We start from the raw sequence: 23327 nt of genomic DNA on the forward strand, positions 1-23327 counted from the left end.
TTTGAAGCGTTATGAAACTGTAAGTATAGAATATATATTCAATAAAAATAAAACATCATATTACACTCTTTGAGGATGAGTCAGCATACCTCCAGGTCACTGTCGGGAGGTGGGGAGGGGTTATTTTTCCGGCCTCTTCCTCGGGACTTTGACCCAGAACTCCTACATGTTCTCTCATCAAGATCTTTAATGGGTGTGGAGGGGCTCTGCACAGTATCAAACTCTCCTAAAAATACATAAGTTACATCAAAAATAGCACTTCATTTTTAGATTAGGCATGAGTCTTCATTATTAATCATCTTAAACTCTTATTGAACAGAAATCTTAGGACGAGAGAGGGAGAGAGATTGATTGATTTATACTCACAAATACCCAAAATTCTAAAGGGACAAAAAAATCTGTCTGTAGGTCAGACTAATCCCTCCCAACAAATCCCTCCCAAGTTATAGTCTCTGTGATCTATTAGACCTGAACACCTTTTATACTCCATATGCCTTCAACTTCCAATTTCTACCCCCACCTATATATTTATCTAAATTTAAATCTGTTCTCACCTCCTTACATCAGAGTTCAGAGGATGAAATGTCTTGTGGATCAATTCCATGCAAACTTGACTCCTCTACCCCACCTCTTAAGGAATCTCACTCCATTAGTCAAACCCTCTCTCATCTTCTGTCCAACCTTTTCCTCTTCTGGGGTCATAGGCAAGTTTAAAAGTCCTTCCCTTTGACCTTACATTTCCATCTAGAAGCTATCTGCTTGCTATCTTATTTTTTAAAATGACACTTCTTAAAAGAATAGTGCATACCAGTGCTGTCTGACAGAAATATAATGCAAACAACAAATGTAACCACATATATAATTTAAAATTTTCTGGAAGCCTCATTAAAAAACGTAAAAAGAAACATGTAAAAATAACTTTATGTATGTTAATTGACCTAATTTATCCAAAATATCCATTTCAACATGTAATCCATATATAATTATCAATGACATGCTTTACATAATCTCTTTCTTTTGTATTAAAGTCCTGTGTGTAGTTTACACTTACAGTGGACCTCAATCTGTACTGGCCAGAGGGCATGTGCTCAATAGCCGCATGTGGACACCAGCTACAGTGCCGGACAGCACATCTCTCTCCACTTCCTGACAGCTGATTTGTCATCAATTAGCTTCAGTTCACCAAAACTGTAAAACTACTCTGGTGCAAAGTCCCAATAATTACCTCATTGACAAATGCAATAGAGAGACTCAGATCTTATATTCTTGGATCTCCATGCTGGGTTTGATCCTCTTAAACAGCACCCCTCAGACCATTATTTGGCAGCTGACAACATGCACTCCCCTAAGTCTAGAATCTCTCTCACCTTCTCTTCCTAAGAGACCTGGACTCCTTTTTTTCTCTCATTCCTTATATGTTGGTATTTACAAGTTCCATGCTTTGATCACTGTCCTTCTCGTGCCACATCATCTGGGTGATCCATGATGTTAATCACCCTCTGTGTGATGACTGTTAAAAAAATCTATACTCCCAACCAGGCTACATCCTAAGTTTCAGACTTTGTATCTGATTGATTTTTTCATGTACCACAGATACCTTAAAATCTGGCATGTCTAAAGCTAATGGTGGAGCATCTTATGAGGTAGGAAGTACTGGCAAATCTGTGTATATATGGGGGGTTGAGGTGTGTTAAGAGAAACAAATGGAGGCAACAGTGAGGTGCAGCAAAATCTCACAAGTAACAAGAGTCAGATTTATCCTACGACTGCAAGCATTTTACACAATCTCTCTGACTCTCAGGTGTGTGTGTGTGTGTGTGTGTGTGTTATATTAAAGCATAACACTTTTTCGAATTATTGAGATAGAGTTGGTTTACATTTAATTGGATTTTATTAATATGCACAAAGTAAAAACTTCTATGAGAGTCTGATGGCAAACTATATTAATTTTAGGTTATGCAATTTTAAACAAAAAGATGCTATGACTAGCATGCTTTACCATAAAATTAAAGTAAAATAATTTTGAGGACAGCTGAACAGTTTTTAATATAAATAGTCAAATCTGAACAAACTACATAACACGTAGGTATTATTTTTTCTAAATAATAGAAAATTCTGCATAGCTAGCGTATAGTCATTTGTAACAGTTATAACATCTTTGGGAAACATTGTGCATGTCAGGACAGCATCGAAAAGTATGTCTGTGCTCCAAATATCATTTGCTCTTAAAACATTGTTAGCACCGTTCATTGTGTGGACCTCTGCTATCCACTGTGTGAGAGTAGACAGCATAATAAAAAGTTTTAGTAATGAGGTTAAATATAGCCCTATCTTACAATAAATCATGCTTTAGTTTACTTGCATAGGCATTAATTAGGCTTTAGGTATTTAAACACACACCAACTTCCAAAATATATCACAACATTTTTTTTCTATGTTTAGTTGTTTTTTAACAGAAATTTCCTAAGGCTACTATGTCCTGCAAGTCAAATGTTCTCTTTCAAATAAATTGTAGGTTATAATTAACCCTAATTTATTAAATAAGCTTATAATAATATTTTGGGGATGACATTCCATACAACCTGTCTTTCTCTTCATCCTAGATCATTTTCCAGGTGTTAAATAGCACAAGGCAGCTTTGTTCTTGCAACAGTACAAGGGCTGAAAGGACAAAAACTTGCAAAATCCCCAGGTCACTGTGATGTTATGGGTGGTTGATGGTTGACTGGACCCATAAAGAAGGAGTTTGGCAGAAACAACTCAGCTATTCCAATAAATTGGGAGCCAACAGCATGGGAATGAAAAGAGCAGGAGGGGCAGGGAAAGGAGTATTTATAAGAAGTGTTTGGGTTTCAATAAAAATGGGACTTGATACCACTGATTCCTTCCAAGTTACTGCAAGATCTTAAAAGGGCTCTAAAAATTTGGACACAATATGGACAGACGTGTTCTGACAGCTTGTTTAAAGAACTAAGAGGAGCAGCTCCATATTTATTCAACCTTAAGTATTTTTTTCATGTACTGTCTTTCCTTTTAAAATGTTTATTAAAATATGTTTGACTTTATTCACTGCTCATTATGTCTGTGTGATTGACTCACATTTGTAGCTTGGGGCAGTCATCTGTTCTTTCCTTAATGTGGCTAGAACTTCAATATATATGCACTAGTATATATGCTTTGTTTATCATTCTGTTGATATACATTTGGATTATTCATAATCTTAGGCAACTATGAATAAAGCTGCTATAAACATTCTTGTCCTTGTCTTTGTGGGCTAGCTCCTGTTTCTCTAAGGCATATATACCTACCAGCGGGACTGCTGGGTCAGAGGAAAGGCATATGTCCATGTTTAACAAGCTCTGATCACCTTTTTCCAAAGTGGTTCTATTAATTCACTCTCCTACTAGCAATGAGAATTCCAGTTGCTTGACATTCTTGCCAATACTTGATATTGCTAGTCTTTGTGACATTAGTCAAGGTGGGGGTATGGTGGTATCTTATTGTAGATTTAATTAGCATTTTCTTGATGAGAAATGATGTGAAACACTTTTTTGTATGCTAATTTCCCATTTGGTATCTTCTTTTTTGATATAACTGTTTACATCTTTTGCCCATTTTTAAAATTGGGTTCTCTTTTCCTTATTGATTTGTCAGCACTCTTTATTGTGAAACATTCTTTATCTATATCTGCATCTATGTCGAGAGCTATATGATATAAACCTCACTTTGACTCTGTGAATCTGGTCTTTCATTATCCTCTTTTAATCTTGGGAAAACTGGAGACATGTGGGATTTAACTTACCAAGATGAAATAGTTTGTGTGAGGAATTGTGATATGATTCCAGAACTGCTGCCTTAACCACTAGGCTTATACTTCCTCCTCCAAACCATAATGGACACTCTTGATTACAAACCTATATCTGTTTTTACTAATCAAGAATTATACAGATTTTATACAATTTGTGAAAGTGAAAGCCAAGAAATTCATCAAAAGAACTAAACTGATGAACAAAAGCAGATCCAGAGACAGAGAAGCATTGATCAGACTGTCAAACCTCAGAGGGAAGATAGGGGAGGGTGGGGTTAAGGAGGAGAGATCAACCAAAGGATTTGTATGCATGCATATAAGCCTAACCAATGGACACAGACACCAGGGGGATGAGGGCATGAGTAGGGGTGTGGGAGGGGGGCAATGGGGGGATAAGGACACATATGCAATACCTTAATCAATAAAGAAATTTAAAAAAAAGAAGTTTACAGTAAAAGAGCAGGTCCTGAAGAGGCCACGGCAGTATCTGGACTCCTATAGCAACCATCCAGGTGGAACTATTCTGACCTCTATAGCTTTTGAAGATGCTATCCTTTTTTCTGATAAAGGGTAAAACCAGGAACTTGAGCTCAGCTGGTCATTAAACATTTATTGACACTTTTTTTTTTTAAGGAGAAAGCTGTCAATTCCAGGGCCTCTGCCAAATAATTTCACTCAGGTAACTGTACTGGGGTACATTAATGCTGCAGATATGGGAAATGCAGATTGGCGGAGGAGTTAAATGTGGTCAGTTCTTTCTACCTAAATCCTCTGGTTAGCTTCCACGAATTGAATTAGCACTTTGTTTCCTTCCTGTCCTTAAGTGAAATGCCATGAAGCTATGCAAAGTCTACTGAGTTCTGCCTAAGAAACTGGCTTCTTTTCAAAGAGCGAAGTGATCTTACTATATCCCTTACTTTTCTGAAGCACTTGTAAAATTTAATCAGCTAAATGTATTGTAATGCCTGCCAAGGGCTCAGAGTAAAGGATAATATTGTTACAAATGACTAATTATATATAATGTTAAAGATGATTAAAATATTTTAAAAAGGAGCTATAAAAATATCTCAAGTTTTCATGTACTAATCAGTCATCACTTTCTGAATGCAAATCAAAATTATAATATACCTAAGATAATCTTTATGTTAAAAGCAAAGAGAGGTCTTTCTAAAGATAATGAACTAAAATATCTGTTCTTAATCAGCATAGTAATGTTTCTTTTAAATACACTGTCAAACTACCTAATAAGGTAAAGTAATAACTGAATGCTATTTGCAATTTCCAAATAACATCAGTCATTACCAACTACCTTAGGCATTTTCTTGGGCCAACACCATACATGATTGAATAATTATCCTTTAATCAGTACAGTAATGAATAACTGTACCTTCCATGCTTTAGATTTTTAAATCCAACTGTATTTCATTAGGGTTTATCGCTAAATCAAAACAACCAGCTGTCTCTTATAGAACATGAAGTATGTTTCTCTTTTAAAAATGAGAGAAGTCAACAGAAAATGATTTATGAAAAATTGTGGGTTTAATTGCTAGGTCTCTGATTTAATTCCAAAATGCAGAGTTGGTTAATAGAAAATAATTTTCATGCCGTTAAACTAAATAGCTAAAAGTTCATCAATAATAATAAAGAAAAATCTCATAGTTACGAACTAGTTTACTTTTTGTATGCATGAAAGATCTGAAAGACAAAAACTTAAAGATCTTGACTAAAGTTCTGAGATCACAGAATACCTTAAAAATCCAGACTTGTGTATTGTTATGATTTTGGTTGAGATAATAATATAGTTACAAGTAGAAATAATTTCTTCTTTAAATTAAACAGAAAATCTGATAAGATCTGAATATTATCTATCAAATCTAAAATCTTTACATAACCCAAGGCCACAAAATTTCCCCCAAGTCTTCTTCTAGAAGTTTTATAGTTTTAGTTTTGACATGTATTTATTGTATATGGTATGAATTAAGAGTTAAGATTCTGGCGGATTTTATTGTTTGTTATTTTTGTGTGTTCTTTAAAATTTTGCTTATGCATGTCCAAGGAGAATGGGGTGGGGAGGAGTGAGAGATTGAGCAAAAATGAAAAAAAAAGATAAGTCATGGACAACAGTGTCATGATTGCAGAAGCAGGGGATAGGTGGAAGTGGAAGAGTGCACAGAGGGGATTAATTGTGATGGAAAAAATAAAATAAAAAATTAAAAAGCCTCAAACAAACAAACAAAAAAATATCTATTCATTCTCCAATTGCCTTTGCACTTTTGTCAAAACCCATTTTCCAGTGTACGTAAGTCAGTCTATATCTGGACTCTCCGTTCTATTCCATTGCTCCAACTATGTGTCCTTTTGCCAATTCTTGATGACTATTCTTTATAATAAGTCTTGAAATCAGGCAATGTGAGCCCTCAAACTTTGCAAAATTATTTTGGCTATTCTAGTTTCTTTGTCTTTCCTTGTAATTTTAGAGTCACCTTGATCATTTCTCCAAAAAGTCCTGCTGGAATTTTTATTGGGATTATGATGAATTTCTATTAAATTTGCATTTAACTTTAAATGTTTCAGCTGGGTTAAATATCTGTCAGCAAATATAATTCCAATAAGAAAACAGATAAGCTTCAGACAACAAAAAATACAATGGATTTTAAATATGTGCTGACTAGGCAAAGATATTAGACTACTTAGCAATGATCCTAAAAACCTTAGGAAGGTAGGGAACATTCACTGATTGGAGGCACTGATGCCTCACGAAGGTGAAGGAACTATGCAGTCTCTCAAGCATAAAGGAAATATGGTCAGTTATATCCAAAGATAATACTACAACTTTTCTATGTTGTCAAGACCGTCACAAAATAGTCTGGCAAAAGGCCCACTGACCTTTTTATATCCACTTATATTCACATACACACTGCCATTTAAGATTAAAATATAAATCTCCTAACTGCTCCACATCTAAAAGAAGTGTTTTACAAATGCCAGAATGTCATCTTACGCAGTGGTACTAGCACAGATCAAACATCAGCATAATCATTTGGGAGCTTTCAGCCTTATTTCTGAAATGTCCATTTTCTCCACATCATTAGACACAGCAAAACATATGAAAGTATTTCACCTGGATGAAGATCTGTACCTGGTTGGCTAGTCAGTCCTGGGAGAGATTCCTGCAACTGATAGGTTGAGGTTGACGACGATGTGCCATCAGCTGTGTTATTTGATGTCATATATGCTCCATACGTTGATGCGGAGTAATACTGTGCATACTGGTTTTGGCCAAAGGCTGTGTAGGATGGATAATCCTGAAACAGTAATTGAGATGTGTGTGTTTGAAATAGAAATTACTCTCTGGCGTGTTTGAAAAGGAAGCAATCGCTCTGGTAAACTGTAAGATCAGTATTTGGCTCCATTTGTTTTAGAGTCCACAGCTTTGAGTTGATTCCAAAGGGCAGAGACAATTTTGTGGGCCCCTTCTGTATACACATTGTCATGAATTACTTTGCTGGTTTTGCAAACCAGATCCAATATACACATTTTAATCTGACTAAAGGGTACATTTGCTTCATTTTGGCCCCAAAATTACTTATCCAAGGATATATATCAACATGTCTTATGCAACTGAAGAGGCAAGAAGGAGATGGAGTCAGTTTATATTCATAGCATCCGTTCTCATATATTGAACATCACCTGCAAGGGGGAGGTGTGGCTGCTCCTCCCAGCTTCCATGCACACCTCAGTCTGCATTATTGTGAGTTTTATTCCCCTTCTTGGTTACCCTGTATAATTTTGATTTCTTGTCAGGAGATAAACAGTAAGTAAAAGAAGATGTATAAAAAAAAAAGAAGATGAATAAAATATTTTCTTTCTCTCACAGGACACATGTCATCTGAGGCCTTGACTTGAAGATTTTAGTGAGGTTTTCAAACATTTATTTGCCTCATTTGTTACAGGAAAAAAAAACCAAAAAACTGTATAAGTACATATGTGTATAAACAAATATTATCAGAAAGGATTAAGTAGTGTGGCAGAAAACTAAAATTCTATCCATCTGTTAATTTCTAGATTTGATGTTCCCCATTACCACCTGTGAGCCCATAAACAAAAAAAAACTTGCAATATTTGGACAAAGTGCCTCGCAACACATATTTTACAGAGTAAAGCAGTGAAAATATTTACATAGTGACTACTTTGTGTCAGGTACTGTTCTGAAACCTTAAATGGACTTAGTCATTTAGCCCTCACAACCCCCTATACCAGGGGTGGGCAAACTTTTTGACTCGAGGGCCACAATGGGTTCTTAAACTGGACCGGAGGGCCGGAACAAAAGCATGGATGGAGTGTTTGTGTGAACTAATATAAATTCAAAGTAAACATCATTCCATACAAGGATACAGTCTTTTTTTTCAATAGTTTTATTCATTTCAAACGGCCGAATCCGGCCTGCAGGCCGTAGTTTGCCCACGGCTGCCTATGCAGTATTATCATTATTCACATTTTACTGTGAAGGGGACGCAGGCAGGGAGTGCTTAAGGATTTGTCCGAGAGCAGACAGCTAGCAAGTCTCAGAGTTGCAATTGGAGGCCAGAGAGCCTGAGCTGCACCTGTGCCTTAAAGGAAGATGAATTTACTTATTGGAAAGGTCCAGACTACTAGCTTCCGGGGAAGACAATGTCTTTTTGTACTCAAACATATCTCCAAGATCTCTGCTTCTCTTTATTTCCTCTACTGCCACCCTGGTCCAAGCCACCTTTACTTGCTGTTGGAGCCAATGGACAGGTTTTCTAATTTGTCTCCTCCTTTCTATTTTTGGCTTCCTCCAAAGTCCCTGAAGCCAGAGTAATCTTTTCAAAACATAAATTATGTGATGCTATTCTCCTGTTCAAAATCCTTTAATAGCTTCCCATTGGGATTGGAATACAATCTAAATGTCTTCCTATATAGCACAAGGCCCTACTTGTGCAGGCCCCTGTCCATCTGTGCAGATGTGTTTACCCACCGGACCCTCAGGTACAAACTAAACTCCAGACTGACACAGCAAGTTTATCAGCCCTGGGCGAGCTAGTACATCTGCTTTCTATGCCTGAAACACCCCTGCCCTCATTCTTCACCCAGCCCTTAGAAGACTTGGCCTAAATGTCAGTTCCATAGACAGGCCTTCCACAAAATCTCCCCTACTCCACTTAGATTTCTAACAATTTTTTTGTTAGAAAAAAACAGAGGACCCTGTTCTCTCCCCTCATGCTAATTGTATATTTACCTGTCTGTTTACTGGTTTATTGTCAACTTCTCTCAGTAGGCTGTAAGCTCCATGAGATAGGATCAGGTCCAATCCAACCCATCCCCACCTTCCTTTCCCTAGAATACCTCCCATTCCTAATACAGAATAAGTACTCAATAAGTATTTGCTTAAATATTAAATTGGTACTCAGTCCATGGTCCAAAATACAGGCTACATTTTATGTTGGAGCCACTGTATTTAAATATTCAGGTAGCATTGGATCTGTTTTATGATATAAATCTTTCCTCTCCTTTATGAATCTTTAATCCTCTTAAGTAGAACAGACTATTTCTTTCCCTTATGTTATCACACTACCTAGTAAACTAAAAAGTAAAAATAAAAGTCAAAAGTTGCCCTAGCTGATCTGGCTCAGTTGATAGAGTATCGGCCTGTGGACTGAAGGGTCCCAGGTTCAATTCCCCACTAGGGCATGTGCTCAGGTTGCGGGCTCAATCCCAAGTAGGGGGCATGCAGGAGGCAGCTGATCAATGATTTACTCTCATCATTGATGTTCCCTTCTCTCTCACCCTCTTCCTTACTCTCTGAAATTAATAAAAATATGTTAAAAATAAATAAGTAAAACATAAAAGCCAAAAGTAGTCCAAAGGGAACTTTGTTTAGTAACAAATGTCATTTTGGACTAAAAATGATATCACAATCCAATTATTGATTACAGTTCAATCAATTGATATTAATAAACTGTTTTATCAAAAAAATAAAGTTACATTTAGTATAATTTTGTTTAGTCTTAAACTAAATTATGTTTAGTTTATGATGATAGCAAAGTTTGCAATACATTTTGTAGTTCCATGCCAAATAATTAAAACAATCACAGCTTAAAGTGTAAAGGGCAAACCTTTAGTGAACAGGAAATCTAAAATATATAGAATTACCCATATCCCAAAAATTCTGGATAGCTAATTTTTATTTCCTCAAAATGTTATCTTAATTTTAAATTTAAAAAACTTATTCTGGGAGAATTTTCACTTATGTGGCAACCTGAAACTATTCTTCCCAAATCTGAAATAGACATAAAGAAGCAAGAATACAAAAACTACTCTACCTGTTGTGATCCGCTGAAATTTGTTGAATTGGAAACTGAATTATTTGCATAAATAGTAGATGATGGTGCAAATCCAGAACCTACAAGTAAATAAAAAAATGAATTCCTTAAGTATTTACTGTAAAATAAAAAATATTTCACTTTCAGATTCAATGAGATATATAAATATATATGTATATACATATACATATATATTTATATATATATTTAATTTTGTTATTAAGACAGTGAAATTTGAAGTTGAGAGGTTTATAAGGAAAATGTGCTTGACTCTATACCTCTTGTGATAACAGGTATCATCTACAACAGTCTTAACAAGGGCTGCAGCTAACCTTCAAGGGTTAAGTATCTAGAAGTACAGAATATTCAAAGAATAAAATATATTACACTCTGAGACTACTTCCAGATGAGTGGAACTCCATTCTACTGAATTTCCAAATGGTCATATAAACTTGCATTTGCATACAAAAATCACCCAAGTTAACTATCTGGATAGTGTTAGCTTAAGATATTAACAATAGAACCCACTTAGACTTAATTGATGCTTGTCACCCCTGTATTTTCATTCTTGCGTTCTTTCCTTAGAACAAAAAGAGCTAGGAACTAGGGCTCAGACTCAATAGGACTTGTACTGTAATAATCTAAGGTTTGAGGGTCTTCTAAAATTTACTATTAGGTCAGAAATTTATTCAATGATTTTTAAAATTAAGGCAAACAGGTGAACTATCAATTTGCAGATTTATTTTTTAAATATGTTCTTTTGGAATGTACTTTCTAAGATGCAAAGGGAAAGACAACTGAGGTAGCTTATTATTTTACCAATGGGTTTGAATAATATGTAATTAACACAAGTTATCCACCTGGAATGCCCAATATGAACGTACTTGGGGAAATAAATGAAAATGTCTCTATGGTCTCTGCCACATATTTACTGAGGCTGTAGCATGTAAACAAAGGTATTTCTCCCTACATTCTAGGTAAAGAGAGACCTGCCATTTCAGCTAAAAAAGTCTAAGTAATCATTTCATTTTAGTCAGCTGACTCAAATGTCTATTCTAGTTGTTTCAAATATGTTAATATAACCCCAAAATTTTTACTTTAATAATATAGACAAAATGACAGCTAGGAATAAGCTTTTAATGTTTTTATTATGTGACTAAATTTTTTCTGCAATAACCACACAGTGATTAAAAAGAATTTTAATTGGAGTAAAAAACAAGGGGAAAAATTAAACAATAACCATATAGGGAGGATTTTGGATGGTGGTGGTATATTTAAATTATATAAATATTCCTATTAAGAAATGTAGTATTAATAGGGGAGAAGTATTTTAGGAATGAACAAAAAAAATCCTCATTCAATGGTAAATGGGACTTAGAAAGTACTAACTTAATTTTAAATAGACTAAAAACAGCATTATACCCTTAAAAATACTAACACGAAAATGGTGGTTTTTGACACAAATCTTTGAAATCACTTAAATAGATGCTAAACATGTGACTGCTGGCATGGTGACTTGCTCAGAGGTTGCTTTGCTTGGACCAAGTTTAATGCCAATTCGGTGCAACTTAAATTTAAGTATTTAAATTGAATACGGGTCATATATCTTGATGTATATTCAACTTTTTTCATCATGTTTCTTTTCTGATGAAATCGTGTGAGTAGAGGTTTAATGTTTAAAACCACCTTCATGACTATATAATTCTAGTCTAAAGCCAAGGAGTCTCATTCAAAGAATTTGTTCTCACATAACACATCTTCCGTGTGTCTACATACCTGGCATCTGGTAAGAATAAGGTGTCTGGCCTGGCTGTGGGGTGGAGAACCCTGGGCTGTAACTGAGGCACCCGCTCTGTAACGGAGACTGAGTTTGTGGAAGTCCACTCTCTGTCTTGATGCCTGGCAACATCACACCCAAATCTGTTTGGAAAATGCATGTGCAAACCATTTAATTACTAAATGACCTTACTTCCATGTGATATCTTATATTAGAATATACAACCACTAGCAGGATTACCAGCTTATAACCAAAAGAGAGAAGACGTGAAATACCGTAAGTGGGCAGGCTGTAGGGCTGTCCTGTCTGTGAGTAGGCTGTGTAGACCGCTGGCTGCTGCATTCCCGAATACTGAGTCTGGCCTGCGTAGGCAGACATTGTTTGAGCTGCTGGTGTAGAAAGAATGTGTGGATAGGGCCTAAATATCAGAAAAATAGCATTACTGTGGCAACAAAGACTGCATATTAATTCAGACAGCTTAGATTCAGTGAAACCTCATAATAGCCAGGAAGCAATCCTTTTCTTTATCCACAATATAATTTTCACAATATAGGAAAGGACATGGGTCTGAATGTCAGGAGCTCAGGCTCTGCTAAAAACCAGGCTAGTGACCTTGGACAAATACTTTAAACTCTCTAAGTCTATACCTTCCTGGAAAATGAGAAATTTTGGTTTAGATATTAAATCTAAAGTCTTTCAGGCCTATAATTCTTATTTATATCAAACAAAGCAATCTAATTTAATCCATCCGATGCATACACCTGCATTGGAATCCAGTATGCTTGTGAATGTATTTCCAGTTACTGTGAGTGACCTAATGCAATGCAATGACTACAAAAGTCATTAAAAGTGCTACTAAGAACTCTCTACCAAGAACTAAAATCTAAAAAAAAAAAGTAGGCAGCTAGTTTCTTGAAAATAAAAAGAATGCCATTCCCCTCATCATGCCACATTTTACAAAATGTTCCCAACTGGAATGCCATTCCCCTCATCATGCCACATTTTACAAAATGTTCCCAACTGGATACCCAACCCCCTACCTATTCTTAAAGACAGACACTCGAGCTGCTGCAGAAAAGAACGCTTAAATGTGTATGAATCAGGGATCCCAAATCTTGACACATCTGGCTGACTGCAACCAAATTTAGATATACGATCAATACAGTTAAACTTGAAATTTCTACCACTGCCCTCAATAAGTTGACTACATTATTTATAAAAACAGTACAGCATTTTCTTCAAAAATATATTTATTAAGACTTGAAATCCAATAAAAATATTGTAATGATGGAACAAATTACAAAGTGATGTTTGAATAAAATGTAATGTTTTAGATTTGCTTTAAACTCATTAGCATTTTAGGGTTTTCATTTAAAAAATCAGTGTGCTCTGTTTTGAACTTGATGCTTTCCTCAAGGTATATCAATATCCAGGATTAAGGGAACTGTCCAAATAAAAATGAGTATATCTCTATTTCTAGATTTATACAAGATATGTATCTGTCCAACTAATCTATCAGAGTATCTATCTATAACACATTTATATACATAAATATATCCCAATTTAAAGTTATGTTGTGTGACTACAGATCAATAAAGGTAATCCTGAAAAATTATTCTAACCAATCTGAAAGAATCTACTGACCACTTACTTGGAAGGATAGAGCTGTGGGGAATATTGATGTGCTGATCTGGGACTGTAGCCACTACTTGTTATTACTGTAAGACACACACAAAAGTGCAAAAAGGTTGCTTCATAAGTATATTTCACTAGAGTATACAAAACCAATTTAAAGACATTATCACATTAAAGATATGTATCTAAAAATTCAGTGATTTTCAAAAGTATGAATTCATTTTCTAAACAGAAACAGATGCCCATTTTATTCTAACTGAACTGCTTCAACTTTGTTCTAAGAGCATGAAATGAATTCTTAAAAATCATTCACCTCCATCATTCTTTCATTTTCTCAAATCAGTAGCATGTTTTTATGTATTAATATGCTATGGATAAATATATTCAATTACAGGTGATTATTCTTTCATGATATAAAGGTAATTTTTTTTTTATTTGCAAACTTTATGTTTTAAATTCCAAATATGATGCCAATACATTACCCTTCCTCCATATTTATTTTAGTATAATTATAATAAAAATTAAGAAAAATGTGACAATCCACCCTTGATTTTCAAATTGTCAAATGATACCATATTCTATTTTCTTTCTTTTACCAATCAGATGAGTAATTTAAAAATACAGTCCAAACTATTCTAGTAATAATTGCAATGTACACAGAACGCATGGGTGATGATGTAACACAAAAAAACACACACACCATAATTGCAAAGCGCAGTAGCAACCTTATTTACAAAAATATTTTGACCTATCAGAGATAGAACTTTTTTGAGAAGAACATAAAGGTGAAAGCCAGGTCCTGTTAATATTTCACCTAAACATGCAGCCCCAAACTGGAATATGTCCAAAAGTTTGGAAGTTTCTCTTTCCTTTAACCATCTGCTTGACTAAGACGGATGTATTGCAAATATATGGGCTCTACCGTGTTGAGGAAGTCCCTTCAGAGCCAATCCATACTGGGCAAGCACACAGAGTGTCTTTATTAGGCCATCTGCTGTTCATTCACCTTTCAAAAAGATTAAAGTAGTACACAACGCAGCACTGGAATTAGTTTAGTCTAATCAATCATAGTTATACTTCAAAGTACTATGTCCTTTCTAAGTTGTTCATAATAATTCTAGAGCTAAACTTTTAGAATTGTAAAAGTGACAAATAGGTTTAGGTTGCTAACTATTTCATGAAACATGAGATTTTTCTATATCAAAATGCTATTAAGTGCCCTTGTGATCTGCTACTTCATAAACAGGTAAAATTTAATGTATTTAAAATGCTATTTGGCCTGTGAACTCTGAGGATGAAAGTCTATTACAGTTTTCATAGCAACAGTACAGAAAGTATGTTTTCAAGAATATTATGAATCAATTTTGAAAATCATTAATTATGACTGGGGTGTTATGTTGTAAATATTTTCAGCAACCATTATTTAAGTGTGCTTACTATATATACTTAAAATACATTGACTAATGAACCATTAATTTTTTACTTATTTACTAAAAACTTAAAGAATGTTTAAAACTTTCAAATGAGAACAGACGTTTTTTACTACACTATGGGCACTAACTGTTCATTACATAATATTAATAGTGTTATTCCACAGGAAATTCAGTCTTATTCATTAACAGTGAATACTGTTTATCAAAAATATAGTTGAATGAGGCTTAATTCCATGTTTTTTTTGTTTCTTATTTATAAAATTTCACTTGGGCACACTCAAAACTTAGACTATACTAACCAGTTGTTTTCATGATTGTGAAACACAAGGCTTTCCAAAGAGACATCAAATACTGAAAAGAAACATTCTCTGATGAAGCTTTTATTAAATAAGCCAAGGAGAAGAATTATTTCAGAAAAATCCTTATGGGTGAACACAAGTCTGAATATATATGATCCTTTCTCCCTCTAACGAATGAATCTAGAAATCATTAGCATGATGCACTCAAAACAGTGTAAAGGGTCAATTAAAATTTCATATTAATGTCTATATGTTCATTTTCTAAATATAATATAACATCTTTGTTTCAGAAAACTAGGATGTTCACAAAAAACGTGGAGAGTTTATGCTTCTTAACTAAAATGTCTACATTTCATTCTAACATAAATCTCCACGTAACTGATAACAACAATAAAATTTAACTAAAGTGAAGTTGAGCTTATGCTGAACAAAGTAAAGACAGTTGCTAGCCAGGCAGCCTAATCTTCAGTATGATTTCTGGAGAACCATGGAGACCTTCCCCATTGCCATTCAATTAATCTAGAGATATTACCCAAAGCACTATACTCATTATACTCCATCATTTCTGCCTATACCAGTAAGGAAAACTGCTTGCCTTAAAAGTGTCCTTAAAACTAATTAAAACAAAATTATAAAGAATATTATCAGGTTCTCAGAGTATGATGTCAAGCAATTTTAATGTTTTATTCTTATGATCATGGAACCTTAGCTCAGTGACTGTCAACAGGGTGAGAGGTAGGGGATGAGGTTGGAGGTGGAGTAGAAATTTTGCTTGCTAGGGGACATTAAAAATGTCTGGAGCCATTTTGGATTGTCATAAGTGCAGGGTGCTACTGTTGTCTTGTATAGATGATAGAGATGCTGCTAAACATCTTGCAATGCAGAGGACAACTACCTCACAATGGTAAATACATCCATTTTAGATAGTGCTGCTTTTGAGGATTGCTGACCTAAGTCATTGTTGTCCTAAAGAACTTGGTCCATGGTGTTAGAATTGTTCTATACCTGAGTTATCCAGTATGAAAGCCACTAGAAAAACCACATACATCTATTAAACACTTGAAATGTGACTAGTGTAACTACATGGCTTTTTAAATTTTATACCAAATATTAGTCAATTTAGACTTAAATAGCCACATATGGTTATTGGCCACTTTATTGGACAGCACAATCCTAGATAAATCTTAAAAGAAAATGAAGAAACTTTGTAAAAAAAAAAAAGGTGTGTGTGTGTGTGTGTGTGTGTTAATTTCAGATAGGATGACTCTTCCCAGTTATTTTTTTCCTCATGTTTATATTTTCCTATGGGTATCACAGAAAGACTCCTGAATAGCTCAGAATACTGTTCTAGACTATTTATAGCAGAGACTATCTGTGCAGTTTTGATTGTCTGGCCTTAACCACCGTTAACTTCTCAGTGCCTTAGTATTCTTACCATAGATCTCTAAAATTCCTTCTGGAGCTAACATTCTGTAACTTTGTCATTTAGCTTTCAGTTAACTTGTGATATGCTATTTAAGTATGTCATCAGTTACTTATAATTCCATTCCTTTCCTTAAAAATATGTTCATATGCATTTACTTTGTAGAAAGTTTACAAGGATTATAATGAGTAATAAAGAATGCTAGAGTTAGTTGATATCTATTTAGCTCCTGGGAGGCAAGTGAATTGCTAGAAAAAAATATAGATTAATACATATGAATCTGTATGTATTATTTCTTTTTGTTTGGAGTACTACTATTTATGTGAATACATGGCAAGCACTCCCAAATAGTGTGAACTCAGGAAATGGGATCATCTTTATCTTTAAAAATCAAATATATGCTATAATGACATTATCCTCAAGGATATACCTCAACTCTTTACATGAAGCTTACCCACATGAAACCCTTGTCCATGAGAACATGGGAAAATGTAAAATAAAATAGAATAACAGAACCAAGATTTAATTACCACAAATACTTTTCCAGGTTTAATGTTCATCTTTCTGCTATACACATTCCTTCTCACATTTTTTTAAAAAAGAATCCTTTCACCAGATAATAAACCAAACAAAATATTGTAACTTTAACTAAGTCAACTTAATGCGTGTCCTCTGTGCCCACCTGGGAGTTATCAGGTATTGGTATTTAAAAGGATTGATGTTTAAAGACACGCCATTGTTCTCTTTGAAGCATTTGAGTGAAAGTAGTGCTCTCAGAGGCTGGTTCTAATGCAACCCGCATGTGCTCTCCTGCAGCCCATTAACCTTTAATACTTGTCACTCAGTTGCTTGCATGGGAGGATTTTTTTTTTTAAACACAGAGGAAACAAGGTTATTTAGAAGGAATCAAATGGATAGTTTTACATCTCAAATGTTGGAGAAAAGGCAGTTTTTATGTCATTTGAATGGGCAAGTTGACGGGATAAAGTCAACTATTACAACCTAATTATTAAATTAAACACTGTATAAAATAATTATGAAGGAAGCCAGCTCTGCTTATTTCTGATAAGAAAGTCAAGGGGGATTGTTTTGCTGCCAACTCAAAAAAATCTAGCAAGATGATTCCAAATATAATTTCTGAAAATGCATAGTTTTATGACAATCAGTTCTCAAAAAAGTTAACTTATTGCTAAATGTATAGAAACTTAGGTTCTAACAGCTTTGGTGTTTATGCTGCTTATTCACTAGGAGAATTGTGTGTACCCCGATGTGTACGTAACAACACACGAGCTTAAGGCTTTACCTGACCCAGTAAAAGTGTCAAGCGCTCCATCTCCAGTCGTGGTTGTGGTTTCACTGCTGTTCAAAGGCTCTGTTTTGACTGCAAGGAGAGACACTATGTAGAAGAATAAGTACATGTGAGTTTTATTTCTAAATTGGTATCAAAGATGCTGACTGTTCTACTAGTGGTTTTTCTAGCTACCATGAGCATGCAAGAGAGAACTTGAGAAGTCGATGAAGAGAGTTTTGTTAATTTAGCTTCTAAATGGACATGCATTTGGAGAGAACTTAATTGAAAATTCCTCTGGCCAAGCCAGTTATCTTGAATCTGGCTTTTCAGGGCAGTCCACCTTACGAAGTTGAAACAGCAGTATACATATTTGCATTTTTAACTCACCTAAAGCACACTCTGATATTATAGTCAAAAGACAGAAAAAAGGAACCATTGGTCAGTCTTCAGAACATTTAATACAAAACATAACAATGAGATGTACTAGCTTATATTTTATTCTCCTCAAGAAGATTTTTATAAAAAATGATTGCATACGAGTACAATGGAGGCATCCTGAAATACAGAAACCATGAGCATATTCAGGTGATGGGTGAAAAATGAGGCACTCAATAAATTTTTTGCTCTTAGAAAAAACTAAAGAGTTATACATAAGCTGTTGGGCTTTTTATTTTAATGGCATAATGATTTTTTAATGAATTATAGAGAGAAGCATAGAATAAGAGATGATTTCTACAGCAATAAGTGTATCTTTTGAAAAGTCTTTAATATGTTATTTCTTCTTTGAGGTGGTATATTTTGGCAAAATCCTCACTTGGCAATGATGTAGCCTGGCACACATAATTGTCATTATTAGATGTGAGTGGGGGGAGGGAGGCAGTGGAAAAGCCTCTACTTATTTTGTCACACCATATTTTCCCTTTGTGGGCAGAGCTCTGTTACATATATCACAGCAGCAAGGGAATAAACTAAATTATTTTCTACTTAACACCTCTTATGTTTCCTGGAATTATACAGTTAAATAACTTAGAAGCAAGCAGAAAACTATAAAGAAGAAAGCTGAAGACTAGCCAACCATGAACAAATATGACAAAAAAGTATAGTGGGTCAGAAAATACCCACCAACCAAAGAAGTCAGTTAGGTTATACTGTTAGAAAAGCAATTAATTAGGGAGAAACATGCAGTCATGATGATGGTCTCTTTCCACAGGAATAGAGCTAACTGGACCCGCCCTTAGCGAGCTCTGAGGTAAATTTACTATCCATGCTTCAATAATGTCCTGAAGATTTGCTGGAAGATTCTAAGAGGTTGGAAAGAGGGAGTAAAGAAAGTTGGCCTACTTCTCTTAGCAAAAGGGAAATTTAAGGTCCACCTCTTTTTCAATAGCAACAATAATCTGAGGAGTAGCATCTCATTATGTGTATAATGACAAGTAATATATGGTGGTTACTACTTCTTAGTAGTAACTTGGATGGTAGTCCCTGTTATGCTTATAGCTGATCACTAATTAAATTTACCACCACAAAATTATTTGCTACTACATAATTATTTATTGAGAGCTTATTATGTGCTAGATTATTTATATTTAGCTATTCCTTAAAACAACCTTGATCAATGCAAACCACTATATAAAATGTATACAGGAGGAAACTAATGTTTGGGTGGGCTGCGGAGCCTGTTCCATTGCAGGTGATATCAAGCTAAGATCCAAACGCAGGTCTTTAGCGCCAAATCCATGATCTTTCCACCATAACAGGCTATCTTCAGGTATGAAAATGGTTTACATTCATGACAGTGACTCTTCGTGATAGCTCAGGAAGTGGTAAGAGTGGGGTGTTTTTTAGATGGAGTAATTAGGCACACTTTGGTAATAAAAATGAAAGCTCCAAAGTGTGGGAATAGGCTAATACAATATGCTTTCCATTTCTTCCTCATGAAATATTTTAAACAACAACAAGAAGTAGCAAGTTTGAAGGCCGATAACAACACACACTTTAAAGGTACTTCATACATTCCAGGTGCTCTTGCTGTGTTTTATAGATATTAACTCCTTTACTGCCATGACAATCATAAAAGGTAGGTGATACTATCATCTTCATTTCTCAGATGAGGGAACAAAGAGGTTAAATAACTTGTCTATAGTCACAGAGCTAGTGAGTGCTAGAATTTGAGACCAGGGTGGTACAGTTTCAGAATCCAAACTCTCAGCCATACTGCCTTTGCAGGCTGCACTAACTAACCAAGAATTCCTTTAATCTGTATCCATATAAAGATGTTCCAGAGTGTGATCTAGATGGGCGTAAAGGCCCTTTGTGATGCAATATCCATACTTATGACAAAAACACAGTCCAAAGCCTTAACAACTAAGACAAGAGAAAATTTCTTGGAACTTACAAATTCAAAGGGTGGCCAAATTCCTACTTAAATGTATCCAAGTCTATGAACACTATTTGTAAAGCATACTTATTAATGTTTAATAGTAAATTATAATTTTGATTTCAAAAGCAGCAATTATATTTTGATGTCGTAGGTTAATTAATGAGTTCTGCAGTTTTCTACATGCTCAAAATAAGGGTCTATTTCCATTGAAGTAAAATGAGAAAAACTATATATGGTACTTTGCACAGAAGAAATACTTGAATTGTCTGGTCCTCCTGACCACTAAATAGCCACTTGTGACTTGTTTTTAATAGAACCAAACAGTTATTTAAAAGGGTCAAATTAATTTTAATGTATTGAAACGACTGAATTTTCACCTTTAAAATAATCTACAGCTTTAGTTAAGATTGTATGTGATTATTGCCAGGTGTTAGCTATGTCTACTAAACCACTGATTTCCTCTCTTCGCATCCCAACCTACAACCACATCCTCATATACATATGAGTATTTTCAAATTAAATCTTGTTCCTGCAGTTTATCTTTAGAACTCAAGTACAGCATTGATGTGTATATTTTTTGGAGAAAGTCTGGTTTATTATCATAACATCATTCACGTTCATTTGTTGCAGTAGCACGTTTAATCCTTACAAGAGCTGACCCAGTAATTTACATTTTGTATTTCATCTCCAGAAATATGCATTTAAGTGTCCACTAAAAAGAGTGTAGATCTATGTATATATAATTCCAAATACACTTCTTGCTGAATCACAAAATTAAACATAGCAACTTTTGACCTTTTAGGTTCCACAAAGAATTTCAGGAGGATTTAGATCAGGAGGGATACAATTCACACCACTGCAGGGTAACAATAAATATTGCCTGCCAGTTTTAATAATTGCTACAGCTTATGGTTTATGTTTGTCTAAATCAATATATTCATTCAAAAACCTATGAGTTCCAAGTATCTTTCGTTCCTAAGTATCCTTAAAGTATTAAATTTTGTAAAATAATTTGATGAAGCAAATGGCTCTCATTCCAAAAAGCAAATGTAAAAAGGGCTCTACTGTACATGTATATAACATTCAGAAATAAATTATTTACATGTGATTCACTCATTGATATATTAAATATTTTGGAAGATTCTTTTCCATGTTATGCAGATTCTAAATACACGGGTGAGCAAAAGTAGGTTGATTATAATAATAATAAATAATACAATAATTAATTAATTAATTATAATACAAAAATAAACTTTTTCACGAACTCACAACTGTAAACCCACTTTTGCTCACCCCTTTATAGAAAATGCCATAAATCCGATCACAATGTCTGATTTTGGTTCCCTCAAATTGCTTTGAAGTATTTTCTTAATCTCCATGTAGAATAAAATATTCCCTCCCTCTACTGTGCAACCACCTTGAACACATTATTCCCACATTATTTTCTTGTCTCTTTTCCTCTGTTAGATTTTGGTCCCTTGATGGCCAGTATTGTGTTCTATAGGCCCCACTGGGTTTCCATTTCCTAGCACAGAGCCTAGCATATAATAGAAACTTGCCACATTTTACTAGTAATTGAGAAAGTAAAAATTCACTTTTAGACCCTATCCTAAGTACTCCCAATAGATCTAAGTATTTTTGTATACAATGTATGGCTTATCATAAATCTGAATCTTGTAAATTAGGATCTTTCCTGTATCTGGAAGTAACTTTCATATACTTGGCATGCATTTACATGCATGAATGTGTATGTACATGAAGTATATAGACTACACCTATAGCATATATATCTCTATATCAGGGATGGGCAAACTATAACACATGTTACAAATCTGCTCTGTGGCCTATTTTTAAATGGTCCATGAGCTAAGAATGACTTTTAAATTTTTAAATAGTTGAAAATACCAAAAGAATAATATTTTGTGATGTGAAAATTTTAAGAAATTCAAATTTATCAAGTTTTATTTGAACACAGCCAAGCTCAATCACTTACATATTATCTATGGCTGCTTTTGTGGAACAAAAGTTAAGTTGAGTAATTACAACAGAGACCATATGGCCTGCAAAGTCTAAAATATTTACTATCTGACCCTTTACAGAAAGTTTGCTGATCCCTGATCTACATGCTAAGGCATTATTGCATTTATTCTATTTTTATTACTAGTTCTATATTTTAACAATTTAATAAGTGACATTTGAAAGGAAAATCTAAGTACCAATATAAATCTGCAGAGGTAATTAGGATTAAGGTGATAAAACATTTTAAATTAAAGTAATAGTCTAATAGATTGAAACAGCACCAATGTAATATGGTAGGTTAAGGTAATACTGTCAACTCATTCATATTAATATAAAATAAATAATTAAATTTATCTTTTTGAAAATCTCAAAATGAATGCAAAGTTCTTGAAAACAGCCGAAATTAGCTTTTTCCTTATAATAATTTTATGCAATGATCCAATACCAACAATAAAACCCAGGATTAAAAATAAAATAATTTACTTTCAATGAGAGAGATTATGCACCAAATGCTTAGTTTGTATTATAAACACCCAACATAAAAAGTTATTAAATGTCATTAAAAATTTCGTATCAATATGCCACCAAGACTATGTCATTAATAATCAAAGTATAATCTCACTAAAGATTTGCCTTTTGTGGTCAATTTACATATTGTAAATTCAGAAGAATTTATTAGCTGACCAAACACTGGAGGATATTTTAACATAATGCATGTTTTATTTTCCTTAAGAATTTGTTGCCAGCCCAGCTGGCACTGCTCAGTGGTTGAACATCGACCTATAAACCAGAAGGTCATGGTTCAATTCCCGGTCAGGGCACATGCCCCAGTTGCAGGCTTGATCCCAGTGTGGGGGGCGCAGGAGGCAGCCAATCAATGATTCTCCCTCATCATTGATGTTTCTATCTCTCTTTCCC

The 23327-nt window shown here is 34.5% G+C and overlaps 1 protein-coding gene across 6 annotated transcripts in view; it reads right to left on the reverse strand.

The window, feature by feature from the left end:
* The window catches only part of EYA4 (EYA transcriptional coactivator and phosphatase 4), a 231456-nt gene that overhangs the window by 35725 nt on the left and 172404 nt on the right, over positions 1 to 23327 (reverse strand). For 2 of the 6 annotated variants that reach the window (XM_015572102.1, XM_015572103.1), the window contains exons 5-11: positions 18023 to 18115; positions 13581 to 13647; positions 12205 to 12347; positions 11929 to 12072; positions 10153 to 10232; positions 6948 to 7113; positions 90 to 226 (exon numbers count right to left, since the gene is read on the reverse strand). In XM_015572102.1, coding sequence (XP_015427588.1) covers positions 90 to 226; positions 6948 to 7113; positions 10153 to 10232; positions 11929 to 12072; positions 12205 to 12347; positions 13581 to 13647; positions 18023 to 18115 — 830 coding nt within the window. Of the gene's footprint in view, positions 1 to 89; positions 227 to 6929; positions 7114 to 10152; positions 10233 to 11928; positions 12073 to 12204; positions 12348 to 13580; positions 13648 to 18022; positions 18116 to 23327 lie in introns of all 6 variants that reach the window. The other 4 variants (XM_006776216.2, XM_015572101.1, XM_015572105.1 and 1 more) reach the window with 3 other exon arrangements.

Source organism: Myotis davidii, unplaced genomic scaffold (genome assembly GCF_000327345.1).
Source record: "Myotis davidii unplaced genomic scaffold, ASM32734v1 scaffold266, whole genome shotgun sequence".
In the NCBI taxonomy this organism is placed as follows: domain Eukaryota; kingdom Metazoa; phylum Chordata; class Mammalia; order Chiroptera; family Vespertilionidae; genus Myotis; species Myotis davidii.